The sequence below is a fragment of the Pristis pectinata genome, chromosome 6 (assembly GCF_009764475.1).
Source record: "Pristis pectinata isolate sPriPec2 chromosome 6, sPriPec2.1.pri, whole genome shotgun sequence".
In the NCBI taxonomy this organism is placed as follows: domain Eukaryota; kingdom Metazoa; phylum Chordata; class Chondrichthyes; order Rhinopristiformes; family Pristidae; genus Pristis; species Pristis pectinata.
This window is the reverse complement of record NC_067410.1, coordinates 44403251-44426596: the sequence shown is the minus strand read 5'-3', so window position 1 is coordinate 44426596 and position 23346 is coordinate 44403251. Positions and strand designations below refer to the sequence as shown.

Genomic DNA, 23346 nt, shown 5'->3' with positions numbered 1-23346 from the left:
GCCCTCGACTTGTTCCACCATTCATTGAGATCACAGCTATTCTATGACTTTACTCCACATACCTGCCCTTGTCGATTTCCTTTCATTAACAATAATCCAAATACTTGAAATATTCATATTTAGAACTGGATTGAGGAGGAGTTTCTTTACTCGCAGGTATTGTAAATCTTAGGTGTCTGTAGAGGTTCATTCATTGACTGTGTTCAAGGATAATATCAATAAAATTTTGGGACAGTAAGACAGATGATAGGCTATGGGGAATCGGGCAGCAAAATGGATCTGAGACGCATGATTGGCTAAGATTGCAGTGACTGGTGGTGCAGGCTCAAAGGGTCAGATGGCTTACTCCTGCTTATGAAATTAAACATCTTTCAATCTCAGATTTTTAAAATAGCATTTGGCCTTGCATAAGTTGCCATTTCTGGAAGAATGTTTCCAAACTTTGACCATCTCTTTACATGAAGAAAATTCCTACCTTCACTCTCTAGCTAGATTTTGAACAGTGCCTTTTGGTATTGCAACTTCATGTCTCAAGGGGATGCTGTTAAACATGGAAACCATTCAAAATTACTTTTTAATGCAGTGGGCCAGGATGTTCTATTTTGGTGAAATGGATAAGGAAGCATATGAGATACATGAACTTGTGAATGGGGCATTGAGTACAAACATGAGGAATACCTGTAAAATCTCAACTACAAACTGTTCATTCTGGGCAGCACATTTTAGAGTCAGACTGCACCCAATGAGTCTGTACTGACCATCAAGTACCCATTACACTAATTCCATTTTATTCTCCCCACATTCCCACCAATTTGCCCCAGATTCTACCACTCATTTACACACTTGGCAACTTACAATAGGCAATTAACCTCCCAGCTAGCACGTCTTTATGAAGAGTTTTAGGAAGAATATCAAAGGCATGGAGAAGGTTCAGTGATAGTTTATTGAAATGATGCCATGGATCAAGGATTCACTGGTGTGAAGTTAGGACATTTCTTCATGTGGGAAGGTGGTAAGGTTTGTAAGACTGTTCCACAAATTGTAGTAAGCATTTGGACCAGTTGAGAAGGTGGGGTTGAGCTCCTTGGAGAAGAGAACATCAAGGAGAGGCCCAGTTACCCTATTGAAATTTATTAGAGACTGTTGCATAAAGAAAAAAACTTTCCTCTGACACATTATTTTAAAACTATGACCTCTGGTTACTAAATAATCAGCAAAAGAACCAGAGGGTCGATGAGGATTGTTAAGATCTAAATGCATTACTGAAATGTCAATGAATTAGATGCTATAAAAAATTTGAAATCCAGTTGAGTTTAGAGAATGAATTTGGAGTTGAGGGGCAGGGGTGCAGTAAGTTGGGAAATGAAACTAAATTGAATAGTTGCAAACAAGAGTTGGCACAAGGTGACGGGCCAAACAATCTTTCTTCCTTTGCAAGATCATAGGAGTCTATAGAACTTGGATTGGAATTCCACAATGGACTTCTGGAAGACTTCCCCTTGTACTGAAGTGGTACTGAACACTCTGCATGTAATAAGTCCATTTGTGACTTGTCCACTCTGCCTGATGGTGAAACAAGAATGGAATAACCCTTGATGTTGCTTGATGTCTCCACCTTCCTATTGCTTAAAACGATTCTTATCAATGCAAACGGTTGACTGAAGTTCCTTAAAGACCTTGTTTGGCATTGGGTAAAAAGATTTGTAAGGATGTGGCACCTTTCTCAGTCTTAATCTCTCAAGCTACTGCAGAGCCAAAGAAGTTGTTTTTGAAGTGTAGTCACTGGGTTAATGTAGAAAATACAACAGATGATGCACAGATAATCTGTGTTGTTGGTTGAAGGTTTAATATTGGTCTGGATCTGTTGAGGAAAGATGTGGGCTAACTGAGAGCTGGGCAAAATTCATTCAGAAAAAGTCTTTAATATGCTCATGTTTACATAGGAATCAAATATGTTTTTCTGCAATGTAAATCAATAAGCATAGCTGGAAGCCAGAAAAAAAACAATCAATTAATTGTGGGCTTAATCATTTTTTCAAAATGGTAGTTTAAACAAACCAAAAATTGATATGAAATTTTAATCTAGTTTCAATAATTGTACGTACATATGGTCAAAACCCGGCCTAAGAAATAGAAACAGAAGTAGACTATTCAGCCCTGCACCTGCTTTGTCATTCTATAAGATCGTACCTGATCTTTTTACCACACTGCCACTTTACTGCACTATCCCCATATCCCTTGATGATCTTAATACATTTATGATATGTCATTTATTACCCCAGCTTTATAAAACACTAACAATATCATGTGAGCAAATATGGAATGCAACAAAATATAAAATGATATCAAAGTTGTTACCAAATAAGAAACAAAAATCTAAAAACCAATTTCAAAATGGAGACCATAAAATCACTCCATCTGCCATTTTGTTCTCTCTGCCCCCAGCTCTAAGCTGAGAACCTAGTGCTGTAAATAAAATTATCAGCATGATTTAAACAAAATTACAGAAGATGATTGATCTTCTCTGCACACCGATTCATAGAGGACTTAAGTTTGCCAATCCAACCCCTCTTCCCTCTCTGATGATGGTGAAGCCTTTGATATTAAAATCCAGCAAACTATCCTTGCTACTACTATAAGGGCAGTATCATTTCCTCAGCTGTGGGGGAGAAAATTAAAGTACAGTGTAAACTTCTGAGAATAAAGAATTAAATAAAACCAGTAAATAATTCCATAAGCAAAAGAGCATATGAGAAAATATGGGAGAAATTTGGGCTTTTTCATCCTGCTCTGTTGATGTCTGAGGAGAGATCTTGCAAAGATGAGTGTATATCTTCACATGAAAGGGAAATGGTAACTCAGAACATGATGTTAAATTAAGCTCTATCCCAAGGCCCTTTGCAGAAGTGTTATCAAGAAAAGAAAATTAAAACTGAGCCACATAAAGAGATAACAGCATTTGTAGACAGAAGTTTAATCGAGGTGGTAGTATTTAAGAACTTCAATGAGAAAAGAGAGGTCTGGGGAGAGAATTCAAGAGCTTACAATATAGGCTGTTGAAGACATGGCAGAGTGAGCCTCAAATCCTGAAACAAATTTAAGAAATCATTCAAGGCCACAAAACGGGACGAGTCTTCGTCTCTTTCTAGATGGATGAATCCCATTAGCCAAATGGTCTTTGTCACCCATTATTACCTTGTGAACTCCATTCAAGGGATGAGTTGAGAATCTGTTACTTAAATTATAAAAACTGCTTATCTGCCTGCATGTGGAAATTGACCCCAGCGCAAATTGGTGTCTTTGGAAGAACGATGGTAGAGGGAGAAAGCAGGTAGCAATAGAATATTATAGAAGTTTTTTAGTTTATTAAAGCTGTCAGATGCTTCCCATTTTTGTATATGAAGCCCCTACTGAAAAATCAGGAAGTTTTGAAAGGATTAATCTGCAGTCAACTACAGAGATGTTATGTTGTGGAAACATAATTTAAATAATTGACATCCAGACATGTAAATAAAAATGTGGCCATTTTATTGGTTAACTGTTTGCAGACAAGAATATAAAGTCAATATAGAGCAACCAAAACAAATAAATGGTTAACTTATTTCAGGTTTTGCATTCTTCCCTGCCTTCCCTACCTCTCTGTCAATAATTATCCACCTCCTTTCTGGAACTTATTTTGTGTTTATTTCATTGAGGGATTTGACAGAGGTGGCCAGAGTTGAGAAAGAGAAACAGGCTGATATTTCCCCAGCTCTGCACTAAAAGGAAAATACTGTAGATGAAAGGAAAATTCTGAATTAACATTAGTGCCTTCCACAACCTTAGGATGTCCTAAAGTGCTCTCAACCCAGTTTTCATACAGAGAGATCCCACAAATAGCCACATAAGATGTCAACTTCTAAGCTCATCATCAAATTCTGCCATTCAAATCTACCTGAGGGTCCTCTTTCTCATCGGAAGGATGACATGCCTTGCTGGAGCATTTCCTCAGTACTGTGCTGGAACATCAATATACACATTATACTCAAGTGCCCAAAGCATACTTAAACCCACAACCCTGCTGACTCATGGATAAGGATGCACTCATTTAGCCACACCTCAGATGCTGACAGTCTGAAGCGAAAACAGAAACAGACAGAACCACCAATGTCCGTTGGACAGCTTCAGTTGAGAAGGCAAAAGTTAATTGACAGTGCACTTATAGAATTGTTAATCAGATTTGTGTTGGAAATGGCATAATCACATTCCATTTCACACTCAAGGAATAACACTCTTTCTGAGGTTTGTTGGAAGGGATCAGTGACTAAAGACCAGGACAGGTGGAAAGAAATTCATAGGCAAAAGAGTAAAACATTTTACTGCTAAGATTGGAGTTACATGACCGAATGATCACTCATCACCTGTATTAACAGTGGATCAGTGGTAGAACTCACCTCTGAGTTCAAGGACTCTGACCCTGGAACATGGAATCTAGGCTAATACTTCCTGGGGGATTGCAATGTAGGAAGCTCCAATTTTCAAGTGAAACATTAAGCAATGAAGAAACAGATTATCTGGTCGATATCTTGTTGATCTTTGTGGAACCTTATGGTGTGAAAGAGATTAACACATCTGTTGCAATACAAAATCAGTTTTTATTTAAATTTATCTATACATTGGGAGTTGGTGTCACTGGTAAGACTGGTATGTATTGTCCACTTCTAAATCCCTTTGCAAAGGATGTGGGGAGCCACTTTTCCTGACTGCTGGACTCTAAAACTTGAAAGTACACCCACAGTGCTATTAAGTAGGAGGTTCCAGGATTCAGATCCACAATGATGGAGTCAAAATATACTTCCATGTCTCAGAAGTATGTGATTTAGAGGGAAGTTTATGCATGGAGGTAATCCCATACACCTCCTGCTCTTGACCTTCTAGTTGCAGGTTTGGGAGGTGCTACATCAGCACTGGTGAGTTGCTGTGGTGCAATTTTTATGGCATGCATTAACCCCAGCCTCCCAGACAACCTCGACCCACTGCAATTCACCTACTGCTGAAACCAGGTCTATGGCAGATGCCATCTCCCTGGCCCTACACTCACCTCTGGAGCATCTGAACAGTAAAGACATCTGTGTTAGACTTTTGTTTATTGGCTACTGCTCTGCCTTCAATACTCTAGTTCCAAGCAAACTCATCACCACACTCCGAGACCTGAAACTCAGCACCTCCCTTTGCAACTGAATCTGTGACTTCCTGACCAACAGACTGCAATCAGTGAGGATAGGCAGAACAACTCTGCCATGATTATTCTCAACAAGGCTGCATCCTCAGCCCTCTACTCCCTATACAATCATGACTGCATGGTCAGATTCTGCTCTAACTGCATCGACAAGTTTGCAGATGATATCACCATAGTGGGCTGTATCTCCAATAATGATGAGTCGGTGTACAGGAAGGAGATAGGGAGCCTTGTGACATGGTGTCATGACAACAACTTTTCCCTCAATGTCAGTGAGCTGGTCATTGACTTCACGAAGGGGGTGGTGCACATGTTCCTGTTTACATTAACGGTGCTGAGGTCGAGAGGGTTGAGAGTTTCAAGTTCCTAGGAGTGAACATCACCAATAGCCTGTCCTGGTCCAACCACATTGACGACATGGCCAAGAAAGCTCAATAGCACCTCTACTTCCTCAGGAGGCTAAAAAAATGTGGTATGTCCCCTTTGACCCTCACCAATTTTTATTGATGCACCATAGAAAGCATCCTATCCAGATGCATCACGGCTTGGTATGGTAACTGCTCTGCCCGTGACCGCAAAAAACTGCAGAGAGTTGTGGACACAGCTCAGCACATCACGGAAACTAGCCTCCCCTCCATGGACTCTATAAGACTATTGAATGGTTCCCTAGTACAATAAGATGGACTCTTGACCTCACAATTTATCTCATTATGACCTTGCACCTTATTGTCTACCTGCACTGCACTTTCTCTGTACCGTAATGCTTTATCCTGCACTCTGTTATTGTTTTACCTTGTACAACCTCAATGCACTGTTGTAATGAATTAATCTGTCTGGTCAGTATAGCAAGACATGTGACAATAATAAACCAATTTACCAATTTACATGCCGCAGCCATGGTGCAACCATGGAAAACATAGGGTGCATAGATCTGACATTGATCAAGCAACTGCTATGTCCTGAATGGAGCTTGAGTCCTGTTGTTCTCATCCAGGCAAACAGAGAGTACTCCCTTACACTTTGTCTCACATTGTTGTGAAGAACGTTTGGGGAGCTGATTCACTGGGGGCAGGATACCCATCCTCAGTCTTACTCCTGCAGACATAGTAATCATACAGTACTCATTTGACTGTAAAATAGTTGTCAAGTGTGGCTAAATGGGCCACCTGAGGGAAAGCCTTTCCAGCTTTATCAACTGGGCATTAGCTGACAATGCAGGCGGGGGCGGGGGCAGTCCACACCCCAGCCCCTTGAAACACTGGCACAGCCAGCAGAGCCACTGCCTCACAGCTCCATAGACCGAGGTTCAGTTCTGACCTGGGTCGCTTGTGTGTGCGGAGTTTGCGCGTTTTCCCTCTGACTGCGTGGAGTTTCCTCCTTCGTTCCAAAGACGTGTCGGCTGGTAGGTTAATTGGCTACAGTAACTTGTCCCGAGTGGGAGAAACTGGGTGGAGTTAATGAGAAAGTGAGGAGAATATCAAGTGGGTTTGGTGTAAAAGGATGTTCGATGGTCTGTTTGAGCTCTGTTATCTGTTTCCTTCCTCTATGATTCCATGTCTAGAGTACAATTGACCCTCCCCGCCGAAACTGTAAATGGGAGATTTACAAGGTAGCAGCATTGGGATGCTTATCAAAGTGCGCAATTCTTTGAAAGATAAGGAATATGTCTGTCGGTTAATAAGTAACTCCGATTATTGATAGGTTAACGTGTGTCTGTAGAATGTGACTCTCACATGGTGACAATGTGCGAGACGCGAGTCCAGGCTACGGACATGTCGAATCCCATCCGCATGGCAATTCTGTTCACCCGCCACTTTGGGACACTCGCTTACAATTATGTTAATTGCACGCCAACATAAGCACAGCAGGGTTTTTGCATCACAGACTAAACATTGCGGGCAAACGTTGTTGTGTCTGCAATTGTTAAAAGTGTGAGAGAGGAAAATGTGATTCCTGTGCAAACGTTAGCTCGAAGAGCTTCAGTGAGCAGTTCCAACTCCACCCAATCTGCTGGGTGTGATCTGTGACAAATAAAAACAAAATGAGCTGGGCAGAAAGTTTTTCTGTGCTAATGGGGGGGGTGGGAGGTGGATAGAGGTTCGAGAGCGAGGTTGAGAGACAGGATTCTAAGCACGTTTACAACCGCGCTGGCCAGTTGAGGTAATTTCAGCTTCATATGACCCCGACACGTCTGCAGTTGTTGGAAATCCCCCAGAAAGTTCTGTCCATTGAGTTTGAGGGAAAAAAAACACTACCCAGAACTGACAGTGAATTTAAACTTGCGAAAACGCGATCGGGCATAACTACGTGGTTTGGAACCATACGCACAGTAGTGGGCAGATAAGGAACCAGAATTTTTTCCACTATATTCACTGTATTTCCTTGCGGCATTTGGGCCCATCGACTCCATATCGGCTCTCAATCCCCATTCGCAACTCCGCACTCCCCCCCGCCCGTAACTTGTTCTCCCTTCGTTCCTATTGACTCCACGCAGATTCTACCACCGTCTCACAAACTACCGGCACATGTGTGTGCAGAAAAGCTGGAGCACAAACAGCTCCAGGGGTCAGGATTGAACACAGGTCTTTGGTGTTATGGGGCAGCAGCTCCACCGTTTGTATTGCACCCGTTCCCACCGACGTGCACCCAGGATGTCTGTTGGAACACCCCAATTCGTGCCATCAAAGAGTGGAATTGGGATTATTTTTCAATGCACCAATTGGATCTGGAATGCACTGCCTTCAAGGCGGTGCTGACATTCGGCAGGAACTGTAAACGGGGCATTGGACAGATGTTTCAACGGGAGAAATTTGCGGGGCTTTGGAAAAGGTCAGGGAGAACGGGATTAATTGCACTGCCCTTCCACAGTCAGCATGAGCCGGATCTCTCTCTCCCTCCCCCCCCCCCCCCGTGTAGCAGAACTCTGTGATCCCTGAACTTTCCCCAGACTGAGCGCTCCTGCAACACACGAGTCAGGTTGACAACTCTCCTGGAATTAAAAATAATCTCCTAAACACCGTTCCATCAGTATAAGTCACGGGGGCATTTAAAATCATTGGCATTAAACACTCCAGTTTATTAATGATAAACGGAGTGGAAAAGAGCTGTTTGACTGGATGGAAACAATTGGAAACAAGGTCACGTGACGAAACCTCCACGAATGCGGCCAATCAGAGCTGGCAGCCTCGGACGCACTGCAATCGCTGGTTCCAATCCCGAGCAGGGATCGTGATTAAAATTCATGGTAACTGCTGAGCGAAATCGCAGAGGCCGGAAGCTCGCAGCAACTGGTCCTTATATAGACTGTGTGGGCGTTGAGGAAATTCGCATCTCCTGCCGAAAGGCGAATTTACCCTGATTTTCCTTCCCCCTAATTGACTGCCCCTTTTCTCATTCCCCCCCCCCAACCTCCACTGCCGTGTGGAAATCTTAAATCGGGAAAGAGACGAAATGTTAAATGTATTATTTTATTATTTACTAAATAACGGGATAGAGTGAATGTTAAATGTAGTGGTTTTATATTTATTAAATACGGAGATAGCTGAAACGTTACATGCATTGGTTCTGGTTTATTATTGTCACATGTACCGAGATGGAGTGAAAACACGTTAGCGTTGTGAAAGATTGCCTTTGCTTTTTACAGTGTTGCCCCTTGTATCTGCTACCTCTCGGAAATCACAGCAGCAACTACATCTTCCATGCAAAATATCCACCCCAGAGGAAAAAATATCCCACCGCAGCAGAAATAATGAAGTCCTTCGAGAGTTTCTAACGATGGACTTTTTTTTCTGTTCATTGATTCCCCTGAAAATATTTCTGCACCCGGAGCTGACAGCTTGTGAAAAGGGAGACTTGGTTAAATCGAGCCTTATAAACATGACACTCATGACAGCAGAAAGGGCGAACAAGGAAAAGGCGTTGTTGCATACTCATAACGGGGGCTACGGCTGAAGTGCAGCATTTAAATGGTTAAAAGTCATCTCCCTTTTCGTTCCCCCGTGGGATTTTTCTTTTGTGCGTGTTTTCTCGGGAGAGAAGAGGTTCTGAAATCCCCGCCTGTGTTATTGATGTGGTGCGGGGGCTGTCCTGTGTTGCTGCTGCGTTCAGTCTCTGCTGTCACGTTTACATCCTCATGGTCAGACTCGCCAGCAGCTGCCTGTGCGCTTCTCGCCAGCAGCCGGCGGGACCTCACGTTACCCCGCACGCCGCGGGGCGGGGCGGGGCCAGGCTGGAGCAGACTGCGCAGCAAACATCCTTAAAACCTAACACCTCGAACCATTCGCTCCATACATTCACCTCCCCAAAGCCGCCGTTATGCAACACTCGGCTCACTTTACCATGGGCGCTTCCCTTCCTAACAGTTTAGTTTCAGTTTGCAGTTCTGAATTAACAGTTTCCAAAGTGGAATAAACACACTTCAATCCTGCTAATCCCCTAAACTAACATAGAATAGGCTCTCCCCGAGCAGGCGGAAGATGCGACGTGAGGGAGGGAACCTGTTCCTTGGTGTTTCCTGAGACGGCTCTCCCTGGGCGACTGCAGTGGCCCCTATTTACTGTCTGAGTCTGATTACATTTCATGACCATTTCTCACGTTTCCCGCGGCGCTGAGGTTGCCAGATCCATGACCCTGCGGTCAAACTGAATTAAACTGCCGTCTGAGCCTCTTTCACTGTGCAATGACCCCCGCGCCGGGTTTTATATGGCCCAGTCGGACACCTTGTTACCCCCGTTCACGCACTTCCCCTAACAGGCACCTCTGTTAAATTAAGATTTAGCCAGTAATTAGTACCGCTGGGGTGCAGGAAAAAAAACACTCTTAATAGCAAAACGGGGCGATCTCTGTGTTAGAGAAGACCATACCCAGCACCGGTTAATAGCTGCATATTAACATGATTGTTTTAATTGCATTTTGGCAACTTTGTGTGCGCCCGCTCTTGTTGGACACAAAGCGAGGCTTCTTTCTCGCCGTTCCTGGCTTGTGCTCAGCTCCGGGGGCAGCTACACTACACTCTTCACGTTTTTTGTACTAAGAGGGAGACATGACCCCAATCCTGCCCACCCACCCACCCCCCAAAAAGTCAGATTGCTCACGACAGTCCCCAGAAACCTGCGCGATTCGTTCAATATACCATCGACATCTGGAATTATGATCAATTCATAAAAAGCTATCGGCTGCCGATCACTCATTTCCTGGTCCCACTGACACCGTGTATGTTATTGGTGTATTTGTTTTACATATTATGTATTGCATATGCGGCATTCCAGTCAACAATTTGATGAATCCTCCTTATCTTGGCTAATTTTTATTTTACATTTGATCCGTTCCCCAACCCCCAACCACTTCTTGTTTTGGAGAGACAGATTAGAGAGAGCAAGAGATGTGAGCAGCCTCCTGTACACGTGAGTCTCATGTGACTGGAGCTCTTTTTTTACTGTAAGAGCAAAGACGTGCCTGGAGTCACAGGGTTTAACACGTAGCTCTTCTAACACCCACACGTTCATTAAAGGCAAGTGTAGTGCAGCAAACTCCGACTGATCAGTCAGCAAGGCAGACAGAGAGACAGAGATAGGGAAGGAAACCCCCAGCAGCAGCAGAGCAGAGCAGCAGCAAGAATCAGAATTTACTGAAATGGAAAGGATCACGAGTGCACAGCCTCCCCCTCGGATGGCGAAAATCCCAACTTTTGAAAACAACGAAATGCAAGGGTAGGCTTCTGAATTTTGATTGTTAATTGTATTTGATCGTGTACTGAGAGTTTTTCAAATGAGGAGAAAAAAATCACAGCTCGACCTTCATTATGTTCTTATCTTTCCCTCCACAGAATGGAATTTTCTCATATGTTTCTTTATAAAACTAAGAGGGGGCTAAAGAAAGGCGACGACAATAAGGTATAGTGTTTCTTTATTCCTTGCCACTGTTTTTCGTTATCCCTCTTGTTACTGTGTCGCGTTATCCTTCTGTTGCCATCCCTCTATATACCCTCTGTTACTGTATCCTTGTGGACAGTACTCATTATGCGTTGTATCTACAAGGGGTTTCTCATTGGTATAACCAGACAGCCCTTGTTAAATAAATCTGTGCTCGGAGGTAACAGTCAATGGCTTTTATTTTTAATCATAGGAAACATATAAATTGCCTCACCGACTGATAGAAAAGAAAAGGCGTGACAGGATTAATGAATGCATTGCACAGCTAAAGGACATGCTCCCTGAACATCTCAAACTGACGGTAAGAGACGCTGAAATTAAACGTGCCTTGGCATAACCGTTAAAGGTTCAGAGTTAAAGGCTGTCTGTCTGCGCGTCAATATTCTATATGGGGGAAATGTTTATTTAAAGCTGAAAATATCTGGCATCGTCTTGCTTTTGAGTAAACCGAAGGTTGTGTTTATTTGGAAGGGGAATGCACTTAGAATTTGGATGGGATCGAGATATGCAAAACGAGATGGTTTGAGTAAATAACGCAAACCGTTTGGGAGGTGAGGGGAAGGTGAGGGAAGAGGTTTTGCTGGTGTTTTGGATGGTGGGTGGACAGGGGGAAACAAAATTCTCTGTTAGACGCCTGGGGTTTCCTCGTTATTTTCTGCAGTGTCGTTCCTTAGCAGCACTGGTTAAATTATTCCATTAAAATGCTGCCAGGGGAGGTTTCTAAATATGTGAGGTGCAGCAATTCGCTATTACATTTTATGCAGAAATCTCGCACTGGTGTGGTACAGTCAACAATTAACATCAGCGTGGTGTAGGGGATTTTAATTGTTAGTTTTTATTTAGTTATCGGGTTTTTAATGAGATGCTGTTCAGTAAGAGGAGATTTTAAAGCATTTAGTTATATGAGCTTTAAATGGTTATTAACGATTCAGTTGCATGGCTTTTTAACGGTTAGTTGAGTTATTCATTGAGTTATATAAGTTTGTATAGGTGAGGTACTATTCATTTAATTATAGGCCACCTAGTTAGATTCTGTTTGTTTAGTTATAATGATTAGGAATCCTTTAAACACGTATATTTGGCAAGTCATTGCTGGGTGTGAGATACTATTGATTAAAGGAGCCAGAGTTATTAACTGTTTTTTGCAGGATGCAATATCATTGAACATAAGTTTTAATAATACACTCGTCTCAATTTCAGACTTTGGGGCATTTGGAAAAGGCAGTGGTTCTTGAACTTACCTTGAAGCATGTGAAGGCGTTAACTGGCCTCATTGAACAGCAGCAACAGAAAATACTAGCCTTGCAGAATGGTTTACAAATTGGTAAGCGGAGACTAGAACCGTATTTGGATTCTATATTTGTCTTAATAAGTAAAACATAACATGACTTTATTAATGCATTCCTGGATTTAGTTACAAAGCATTTAACTTTCTGTGAATGTTAGCAGATCTCTGGTGTTGAAACCTTAATTCCAAGTGTGGTGGCTTGTTGTCATAGTGACATGATTGGTATAGTCCAAAATGGTGGTAATTTTATTTGGCATGTTCAACATAAGCTGTTTTGATGCTTTCAAGTTGCTCCAGGAACCTGTTTTTATTAATAAAGAATGGGACAAGCTTTAACTTCCACCAGAATCTGAATTAGTTGCCAGTTGAATCAATCTAAAGATAATCTACAGCCATGAATGGAATACCTTCTCTGAAAAAAGATTGAATCTAAAACAGAAAATTAGTATGGACTGTGACTGCAGCTGAAGATTAGTCTCTTTAGTGAAGGAGTTTATGTAGGTCAGGTGTTTAATGCAAATTTTTCTTTCATTTCTCAGGTGAACAGACAGCTAAGGCATCTGAGTCTAGTCATGAGATGTTTCAGTCTGGATTCCAAATGTGTGCCAAAGAGGTGCTCCAATACCTGGCCAAGTATGAAAATCTGAGAGAGGTGAAGCCTGCACACTTAGTAAATCATCTTCAGAAGATGGGAGCAGACATTCACACAGGGGGATATGTTAATGGGATGGGGCAGAGCTCAGTACGGTTTCTGGAAGGAGATTTCAGGTCCAGAGCTGAAGGACCTGGCAAGAACTGTGTGCCTGTAATCCAGAGGACTTGTCCTGCCAGCAGCGAGCAGAGTGGCAGTGATACTGACACTGACAGTGGGTACGGTGGCGAGCCTGATAAAAGTGACTCCAAGCATGACCTGGAGAGTGCAGAGAGAGAGAACGAGCTGAAGCACCCACTGGCAGAGAGGATTGTCTCTATTAAACAAGAATATGAGGAACCGCCAATCAAAAAGGTTCGGATGGAGCTGTCTGAGGAGGACATCCGCATGACTAATGGCGACCACACTGGAGGTAGCTTCCTGAGTCATCACCCACCACCACTGTGTGTGCCTTTTTATCTGTTGCCACCATCGGCCGCTGCATATATGCCCATGCTGGAGAAGTGCTGGTACCCGACCTCCATGCCAGTCTTGTACCCTGGGATCCCTGCATCGGCCACGCTGACCGGGCTGATGAACCCCGATAAACTCTCTCCTCTCTTAATTTCCCAAAGGGGGGCTTCGCCAGTCTCCATCTCCCCATCAATGGACACGTCTGCTCTGCTTCAAGCCCCTAAACAAGTCCCGTCCCTGAGCGTGGAAACCAAAGACTGATTTATTTTCATACCAGAAACTATGACTGATCTTGTGTGTTTACATGAAAAAAAAATCTTTCAATTTAAAACTAGTTTGAAAATGATGTAATCCCAGGTTGGTTAGTGTTTACATTTAGATTTGACGCCATTTTCCAACAGTTGTAGCCTCAGCTAATGTAAACAGTTAGAAATGGCTGTCGAGACCATAATTCATTCACAGTTATAGGAAAGGACAGCAGATTGCTTCAGATGTGAAGTCTTTGCATAAAAATGTCTTTAAAGTGCAATGGATTTAAAAAAGATAAACTTTCCTTCACCGTTCTTGTTTTCCAGCTAAACAAAACCTCCAAAGTTTTCATATAGTTTCAGAGGTGTAAGCGCACTGTCTGTGAAATGAATGTAAATGGTGAAATTATAGATGCTGCTTAAGCTTTCTGCTGTAATAATAGCCAAGGAACTGACTTGTGCCCTTCCTATTAGCACTGATATGCTGCTAAATGATCCCACCCAGTTTAAAAGCACCAAATATTAAATGTAACTGCTTCTGTATATACCTGTATTTTTGCAGGATTGATAAAAGTCAGTAGTAACTATCCTTGCAGGCTCTTAAAGGGGATGTTGAGTGGAAATGGTGACCATAATATGAGCAAGTGATGTATGAAGTGGTATTTTAAAAGATTCAGCATGCTGTTTGAGAGAAATGCAAGAAATTGCTGTAAATTTTGATGTGTTATGTGTGAATGGTGGGCTGGTCGAGGTTTTGAGGATGCCAAAGTCATTACTGGATAGCCTGTTTAACGCACAGTACTTCGACAAGATGTATTTAAAAATAATGAATCTTTTTATTTTCTTTGCCATTCGTAAAAGATGTTGCCTTTCAGGTTTCGATATCTGGTATGGATCTGCTGGTAAATGCTTGTATTTGTGTAAATAACGGAATTCAGATAATATGGGAAGGTTGAATGTAATGTTTTGAAAAAAAGATGAAGATTAGTTTTGTATAGGGAGAGGTAAACAGACTATTTTTGGAAACTTACAGCAGATGGAATATTGTATTGTACATATTTTGTTTATACATAAATGTTACTATTCATTTAAAATATGATTAATAAAATATTTTTCCTGTGGAATTTTGTATGTACAATTAAAATGTGGCAGCCAATACCCACTGCTCCACACTGGTCAATTAAGCAAATTACTAGTAAAAATTACCAGCTAAATGTCAGTTTATATATTTTGAGTCAGTGAATCATTTTATAACTAAGCATACATAGCCCAGTAACTAAAGCAGTGTAAAATCTTGTAATGCCCAGGGCTAATATTTCAATTCTTGTCATGGACACTTTCCAGCTCATTGCATAATCATATGCTATAAAAAGGGCAGCTGACATATAATTCAATTTGATATGATAGACAATTTCCCATTTTAAAATATAATATGGATTTAAAAAGCCAAAGGGTGGTATAAATGAAAGAGAACAAAAAGTGGATTTGAAGCGATGGAAAGAAGGCCAGCTAAATATATCACTGCACTGTCATCTCTGGCCTCTTGTGAAAAAATTCAGTTATCAGCTGATTAGGGACAGTGGTACAATGCAGATTTTCATCGTTCTTATTAGTATGCTGGCAAAATGGAATGGAGAGTTAAAGAGGATAGATAAAAGCGTATCTGGAATGGATTGGGGCTCACAGCACACAGGTTTTGGGAGCCCATTTCCTCTAATCCATTTAGAAAACATTTTGCACTTCCTCCCTTGAAATTCCAGGTTTGAGTTGTACACTGAGGAAAAGTTCACCAGCAAACTATTATGACAGCCTGCTTCCAATTTCACATTAACTTCAGAACTGACAAAGCAGTTGGGGAGAGGAAATTACAATGGCAAATCTCAGAGTTTTCTTTGATAATGGCTAATGTTTGCTTTCAAACAACAATTCATACAACCTGAAACCTCAGGTAGAATTTCAAGACTTAAGCCATTTTAATTACTTGTTAGAATAATCCAATTGTTCAAAAAGTCAACAGACTCAATGCAATGTGATCCACAAAACAACAACTTGCATTTTTAAAGTTCCTTTTAAGTAATGAAACATTTTGAAGTGGACTATATTGTAAACATTAGTTCTGAGAGTTGTATAACACAGGATACATGTTAACAACGTGTTTCACCTACATTCCATGAATAAAAATCGCAATTTGTTGAAATTCTCCAGCTAAGAAATCCTTCAGCAGTTTGGAATTGTTGACGGCTCCTCATAACTCCATTGCTAAAACCACAAGGCTCCCCTTCAGCAGTTTTTGTTACTTGTCTCTTGCCAACCAGCTGTTGGCGGAGCTGGAAAATCAGGTGCCTTACAATACCAAAATGTTCTTTAACAGCTAGAGGAGAAATAAACTTAAGTCTGCCCCATTATGTGCACTGATAGGCAGTCAAGCACCAGTTAAGAGCCTGAGATTGTTCATCCCTTTCAGCAGAACAATACAACAAAGCCAGAAAGTGAGTGAATATTCCAACATTATCCAAATCCTTGGGCACATACACAAAAAGGTCAGGTGGTTATAAAAGAATCCTTGACCTATTAACTATTACAAATTTAATTCGGATTACATTCAGATGGTGAATACTTCCTGCTCTTTCAGTCAGTCTAACCAGTAGTGCAAACATTGGAGGGGTGGACATTGTGATTTACTGGTGATGTCTAGACTGATTTGCAAGGAGGAAATAATATTTGTATTTGCTTTGTTAAGAAAATTATCTTTTTTTAAACTGTGTAGCAGTTCAGAATGAGGGAACAGTTTGATTTTAAAATTGTCTTCCTTGTTTTCAAATTCCACCATAGCCTTGTTGCTCCTAGCTCTGTAATCACATCCAGCCCTACAACTCTCATGAGATAGACGAGTTTTTCCAATTCTGGCCCCTGGGTCTTTCTTGAATTGAATTACTTCATCGCTGATACCAGTGCCATCCACTGCCAATGCCACATGCTCTAGTATTCTCCCCCTGAACCTCGTGCCTCTCTTTTCTCCTGTAAACTAAACTCTTTGGCCATCAACATCTCCTCATGTGGCTCCACGTGGAGGTTTGCTTGTTACCACTCCTGTAAAGCACCTTGCAAATTTCCTAAAGACGCCATATAAATGGAGGTTGCTGCAAGTCAGGGAGAGCTAGAAGCCAAGCGAGGACCAGGCTACCCTGCCTATATTGGCACAGAATGGTTCCCACACAGACATGTATTACTGCGACACATATATAACCTTTAGGGAACCTCTACTGTCAAATATAGAATGCAACACAGAAACAGGCCCACTGAGTCCATTCACAACCATCCATTTACATTCACACTAATCGTACATTTTTTTTATTCTCCCTCCCCAAACTCTTCTGGTGGTGGGATGGTGGTGGGTAGGTGGGGGGTGGTGGTGGTGGTGGTGGTGGGTGGAGGGGGGGGGGTGGTGACCATTGCACACCAGTTGCCACATGGAGCGGACAGATCGAGGTCTGGGTCCAACAAAAAGGAGGTCCACAGCCACTGGAGATCAGACTCTGCCGTACGGACCGGCCACACGACATGTACGTGGACACGGACACGGCGTGACCCACACGCCCTCTTTCGCTTCCCCTCCCCCCACCCCCATCCTTGCTTCTGTGCCCACCTCCCCTAGTATCTGACCTGCTTCCTTCCCCTGATACATATTCTATGTCTCTCGCTCAGCAACGAATAAAACCGTGCACCTTGAACCTTCCACGTATCAACAGAAGCTCCTTATAATTAAACAAGACACGGTCTTGAACTGAGAGACGGTGCAGTGCTGGCAGCCGCAGCCTGGCAGCGCTCAGCTGCCCCGCCTCCCCCACCCCCGCCTCTCTCCACCCCCCCCCCCCCCTCCCCCCCACCACTTCGTTAACTTCACAGTTGAAACGCCTCACCCAGTCCTGACCTGCTCTCGCTGCCCCGACAATGTCACGTTTCCGGCTCGGTTTCTTCACGTGCAGGCTGACTAAATAAAGACGCGGCTCGGCTTCTTGGAAAAGGCGTGTTCTGGCATCGCTTCAAGATCGCCTTAATGCCACATAGCAAACTGCCTCGGCAACCGAATATCCGCGTCCCGACACCCGCACACTGATACAGACTCTCACACACGCAGAGAGACACGCACGGACACAGAGAGATACACACACACACACAAATGGTGACACACCCATAAGGATACAAAGTGATCACAGATACATGCACATAGATATGGCCTCATATTTTTATCCGCACACACGCAAAACATGCGCGCACACACACACACACACACACACACACCACAGATACAGACAGACATACACATAGATGCAGACACAATTAGAAGCGTAGAAATATAGACCACACACCGATACAGGCAGATCCAGAGAGAGAGAGAGAGAGAAACACATATACGCTCTTTCTAACACACAAGCACAGACATACAGAAACAGATTTTCGTACAGACGCATGCAAGCGGACAAAAAATACACATTCACACACAGACAGACATGCAAGTAGAGATACATACACGGACTCTGAGGGGTACACTTACAAACACACATTCTCACACACACACACATAGATAAAGGGATATACAGACAGATATACACACACATATAGCCATGCACATGGAGAAGCACATGTACATACACACAAATAAAAATAGAAACATACCAATACATCCACACATGCACACACGGATACAGACTCAGAAATACTTTACCCAGACACACACATACAGAAAGATAAAAACATACAAAACAAATACACAAAGATGAACATGCATACACAGACAAGAGACACCAACAAACGCACATAAACAAACTCTCATGCAAATACGCACAGATCCATAGACATACAAACACATTCCCAAACATACACATAATCAGATGTACTGGCACACACAGGCACATGAACAGAGAGGGGAAGAGAGAGACCACCGCATATACAGACAGATGTAAAAAGACATACTTATAGGCACACATTGACACACAAATTATTCCTCACACACACAAACTGACAGAGGCAGATACAGATGAAAAGAGACATACATACGTAGATTCACATACTATCACACAGACAAAGACATACACACATAGCAATACAAAATCACACACACTGACGCATGAATACAGAGATACAACACATAGGAAGGTACACGTTTCCATATGACTACACATGTAGTCATACAGCCAAAAAGATGCAGATACAATTGGAAAAATAATCCCAGATGCTTTTTGTTGCTATACAACAGGTCGTCAAATAAACACCACCTATACATAATTTGAACCACAGTATTTTCCTTTCATTGTTAAGTGAACCACATTGAAGTAATTGAAATTCTGTTGTACATACAAATGATTATTAACTGCGTGCATGTGAAAAGTTGTGTATGTGTTACAATTAGTGCATGTCCCTACAATCTGGCAGTCAGTCTGCATAAGTATGGAGAAAATAATCTGAACAAAGCAGAGAAGGAGCATTCAGGATGGGACTCAAGTCCATGCATCAGGAGCACAGAGAAGCCTAGTATAAATGGTGGAAGGAGCACACTACCTTACAAACGACTCACCCACCCTCCCATCAGTCTTCTACAGCCCACTCTGTAGAAAGGTCTGCAGCTCCCCCATTTGCCACTTCAGAACATACAAAAGCAGAATGGAAGCAAGTCATTCTCCATTCTGAAGGACAACCAAAGAAGAAGGACACAATGGTCTGTGTATGTATAAACACAATTGTTTGTGTATATGTAGATCCAAAGGTCTGCATATACATGAACACAAATGTCTGTGCACGTGTGGACCTGATGGTTTGTATATATGTTGACGTGATGATGTGCCTTTGTGTGTACCTGATGGTTTATGTATGTGCAAATCTGATAATCTGTGTAATATGGATACTATAGTTAACATATGTATGGAACTGTGTGTAAACCTATCAACATTTGTAGATATTCACAATATGGTTGCAAATCTGTGAATTTGGTGGTCTGTTTAAGTGTGGAGTAACTGTCTGTGTCTGTGTGGACAGGATAGTTGGCCCAGATGTATTTGTGTTGGCCCAAAGGTCACAGTTAATGGGGAGTTGTAGGGTGATATGACACAGAAACAGGCTCTTTGGCCCACTGAGTGTGCACCAACCATCAACAACCCATTTTTACACTAATCCTTCCCTAATGCACCTTATCCTCCTGATATTCCCATCAGCTCCCTCAGATTCTACCACTCACTTACACAGTAGTGACAATCTACAATGGCTAATTAACCTACCAAAACCCTGGTTTCGGGACGTGGGAGGAAACTGGAGCACCGGGAGGAAACCCACGCAGTCACAAGGAAAATGTGCAAACTCCACATAGACAGCACTGGAGGTCAGGATTGAACCCAGGTGTGTGGCGCTGTGAGGCAGCTGCGCCACTGTGCCAGGATTTTGAGCCAGGAACATTGAAATATCAGCAATAAATTTGCAAGTTAATGTACTTCGTGGCTCGGAAGGAAAGCTGCAAAGATGCTGTTCCCTCGTGCCTGCCTGGCTAAGGAATCCATGAGTTTGGGAGATGCTCTTGAAGAAATCTTGATAGATCATTAAAGGGCATCCCATGGATGGTAGGCATGGTGCATTGGTGATGAAGAGAATAAGCATCTAAATTGGTGAATAGATTCATATTAACTGGGCTTCTTGATGTAGTCAAAGAGTGTCATTGCAGTTCACTAATTCAGCTGAGTGGAGATCATGCACTCAGATTAATGTCTTGCATTTTGTATATTTTGGGAAAGCTGAAGGGAAATCAGGAGGTGAGTCACTCACCGCAGAATAACCAGCCTCTGACTTATTCAAAGTCACAGTGTTCATGCGGCTATTCCAGTTAAGTTTGTTGTTAAAGGTAACCCATTGGGGGATATTGATCATCAGAAATTTGGTCATGGAAATGTCAACGGGAAGTGGTTTGACTATTTCTTGGCTAAGGACAGGTAAAGCCTGGCACTTGTGAGGTGCTAAATATTATTTGACACTTTCCAATTTGCATTTCTATGATTTTCAGGTTAAGCACAAGCAAAAACAGCTTCATTTTCCAAATTGCAAATGGAACTGGATATTTGGCAACTGTTGTACATGTGGACTAATTAACAGAGGGAAAAGAGGGAATAAATGGGTCATTTTTGGGTTGCGAGCCCGTGGCCCCAACCGCTGACCTCACGATCTACCTTGTTGTGACCTTGCACCTTATTGCACTGCACTTTCTTCTCTGTAGCTGTGACACTTTACTCTGTACTGTTATTGTTTTTACTTGTACTACCTCAATGCACTCTGTAGTAATTCAATGTAACTGCACTATGTAATGAATTGACCTGTATGACTGGTATGCAAGACAAGTTTTTCACTGTACCTCGGTACAAGTGACAATAATAAGCCAACACCAATACCAATGGTTTGGATGACATAACCATGCAATACACCCAAGTTTCCTGAGGATACAAACCTGAGTGGCAGTGGAAAAGGATTCAGAGATTCAAGGGGGATGTCGACAGGCTAAGTGAATCTGAGAGGATGTGGCAGGTGGAATATAATCGGGCAAAATGTGAGGCCATCCACTTTGATAGAAAAAATATAAAAGCAGAATATTTTTAAATGGTGATTGAAAGATATTGAAAGTTAACACAGAGGTACAGAAAGAAATTAATAAGGCAGATGTAGAGGTTCAGTTGCTGAGTATATTGAAGACAGAGATTGAAGACAGGTTTTTAGATACTAGTAGAGTAACAGAAATGAAAGTGGCACCGAGCTAAAAAATCAAGCTTGATCTTACTGAATGATAAGACATGAAGGGTCAACTGGCCTACTCTGTTTCTCTTTTCACTGGTAAACATCATTGCTTCTGATCTTAGGATAAAGAGAGTCATTAAGTAGCTGAAGATAGCAGGGTCCAATGGCACTGTCTGAAGAGTCCCTGCAATGATGCCCTGAAGCTGAGCTGATTGGTCTCCAAGAACTTTCCTCATACTGTGAGAGAGGAGGATTATGGTGTGTATGGTGCCTAATGCAGTGCCAGTTGGTCTGTGCATTTTATTCCATGTTATTTATCTTTGTAGCAATTTGATACAACTGTGCATTATTTAAATCGGTGTCACAATATTGTGGGCCTGGATTCACATAAAGCCCAGCTTGGGTAAGTAGATTCAGTTTCCTTCCCTCAATGATTTTGTGAATCATATAAAACAACAGTTTGTTTTATGGACAGTGTTGTTCTTGATAGCTTTTTATTTCAAGATTACTTAAGTACCTAGGGCTGTAAAGTCAAAGAGTTATCCACCACAGAAACATGCCCTTTGGCACACCAAGTCCACATCAGCCTAACTTGTCCAAGCTGACCAGGATGCCTATCCAAGCTTGTCCCATCTTCTTGTGTTCAGCCCATATTCCTCTAAACCTTTCCTGTCTATGTATCTGTCCAAATATCTGTTAAACATTGTAATAATACCTGCCTCTACAGCTTCCCCTGGCAGCTCGTTCCATATACCCACCACCCTCTTTGTGAAAAAGTTGCCTTTAAGATCCCATTTAAATCTTTCCCCTCTCACCTTAAACCCATGCCCCCTTGTTTTAGACTCCCCTATCCTGGGAAAAAGACGTGACTATCTACCCTATCTATCTATGCCCGTCATAATTTTATATACCTCTATAAGGTCATCCCTCAGCCTCCTTCACTCCAGGGAAAACCGTCCCAGTCTATCCAATCTCTCCCTATAATCCAAGTCCTCCAGTCCAGGACTTGAATTTAAATTAACTCATGTCTCTAAATCTCTGAACTACTAGTCAAGTGCAAAACCAACTATTCCACCATTCCCAACAATATATTCTATTTAGATGTGATAGACAATATTTATAAGTGCAATTGTTTTTGTATGCGTGCAGTCATAGAGTCTTAGAGCACAAAAAAAGGCCCCTTGGGCCACCAAATCCATACTCACCATCAAGCACCTAATCACACTTTACAGCACACTAATCCTATGCCGATCCCAGTTATCTTTATTCCCCCAACATTACCATCAATTCCCCCAGATGTAGAATCACTGAACTATACACGGGGCGTAATTTACAGTGGCCTCATCCCACCAACTTGCAGATTTTTGTGATCTTGTAGGAAACTGGAACACCTGGAGGAAACCCATATGGCCACAGGGAGAATGTGTAAACTCTACACAGGCAGTGCTGGAGGTCAAGGTTGTACCCAGGTCTCTGGAGCTGTGACAATATTATGTCAATACATTTAACCGTGTAAGTGTGAGCACAATTAAATGTATTGATATAATGTTAATAGTATGTTTGTGCATTTAAACATGCTTTTCTGTGTCTGTGTGTACACAAACTCTTTTTATATGTATTTGTTCTGTGATCGTCACTCCAATGGATGATTGCAAGTGTGTTGCTGAAGCCTGCTTTCACTCAATCTTCCTCCTCTCTCCCTTGGTCTCTAGGTCAAATAATGCATCAATGTTCAGGAAGCCACAGAACACTCAACAATGTCACACTACCTGTTACAGAGCTCCACCCCC

The 23346-nt window shown here is 42.2% G+C and overlaps 1 protein-coding gene and 1 long non-coding RNA gene across 2 annotated transcripts in view; one reads left to right on the top strand and one right to left on the bottom strand.

Annotated features, from left to right (window-relative positions):
• Nucleotides 1-18120, bottom strand: part of LOC127571953 (uncharacterized) — a 167161-nt gene extending 149041 nt beyond the window's left edge. The window contains exon 1 of the long non-coding RNA XR_007956526.1: nucleotides 17710-18120. This is a non-coding gene — a long non-coding RNA (uncharacterized LOC127571953). The remainder of the gene's footprint in view (nucleotides 1-17709) is intronic.
• On the top strand, nucleotides 10389-14913 carry bhlhe40 (basic helix-loop-helix family, member e40). Its single transcript, XM_052018717.1, has 5 exons — nucleotides 10389-10926; nucleotides 11043-11109; nucleotides 11342-11449; nucleotides 12349-12472; nucleotides 12976-14913. The coding sequence occupies exons 1-5, from the start codon at nucleotides 10850-10852 to the stop codon at nucleotides 13800-13802; spliced, it is 1203 nt and encodes a 400-aa protein (XP_051874677.1). The 5' UTR covers nucleotides 10389-10849; the 3' UTR covers nucleotides 13803-14913.
• Nucleotides 18121-23346: the final 5226 nt, after the last annotated feature.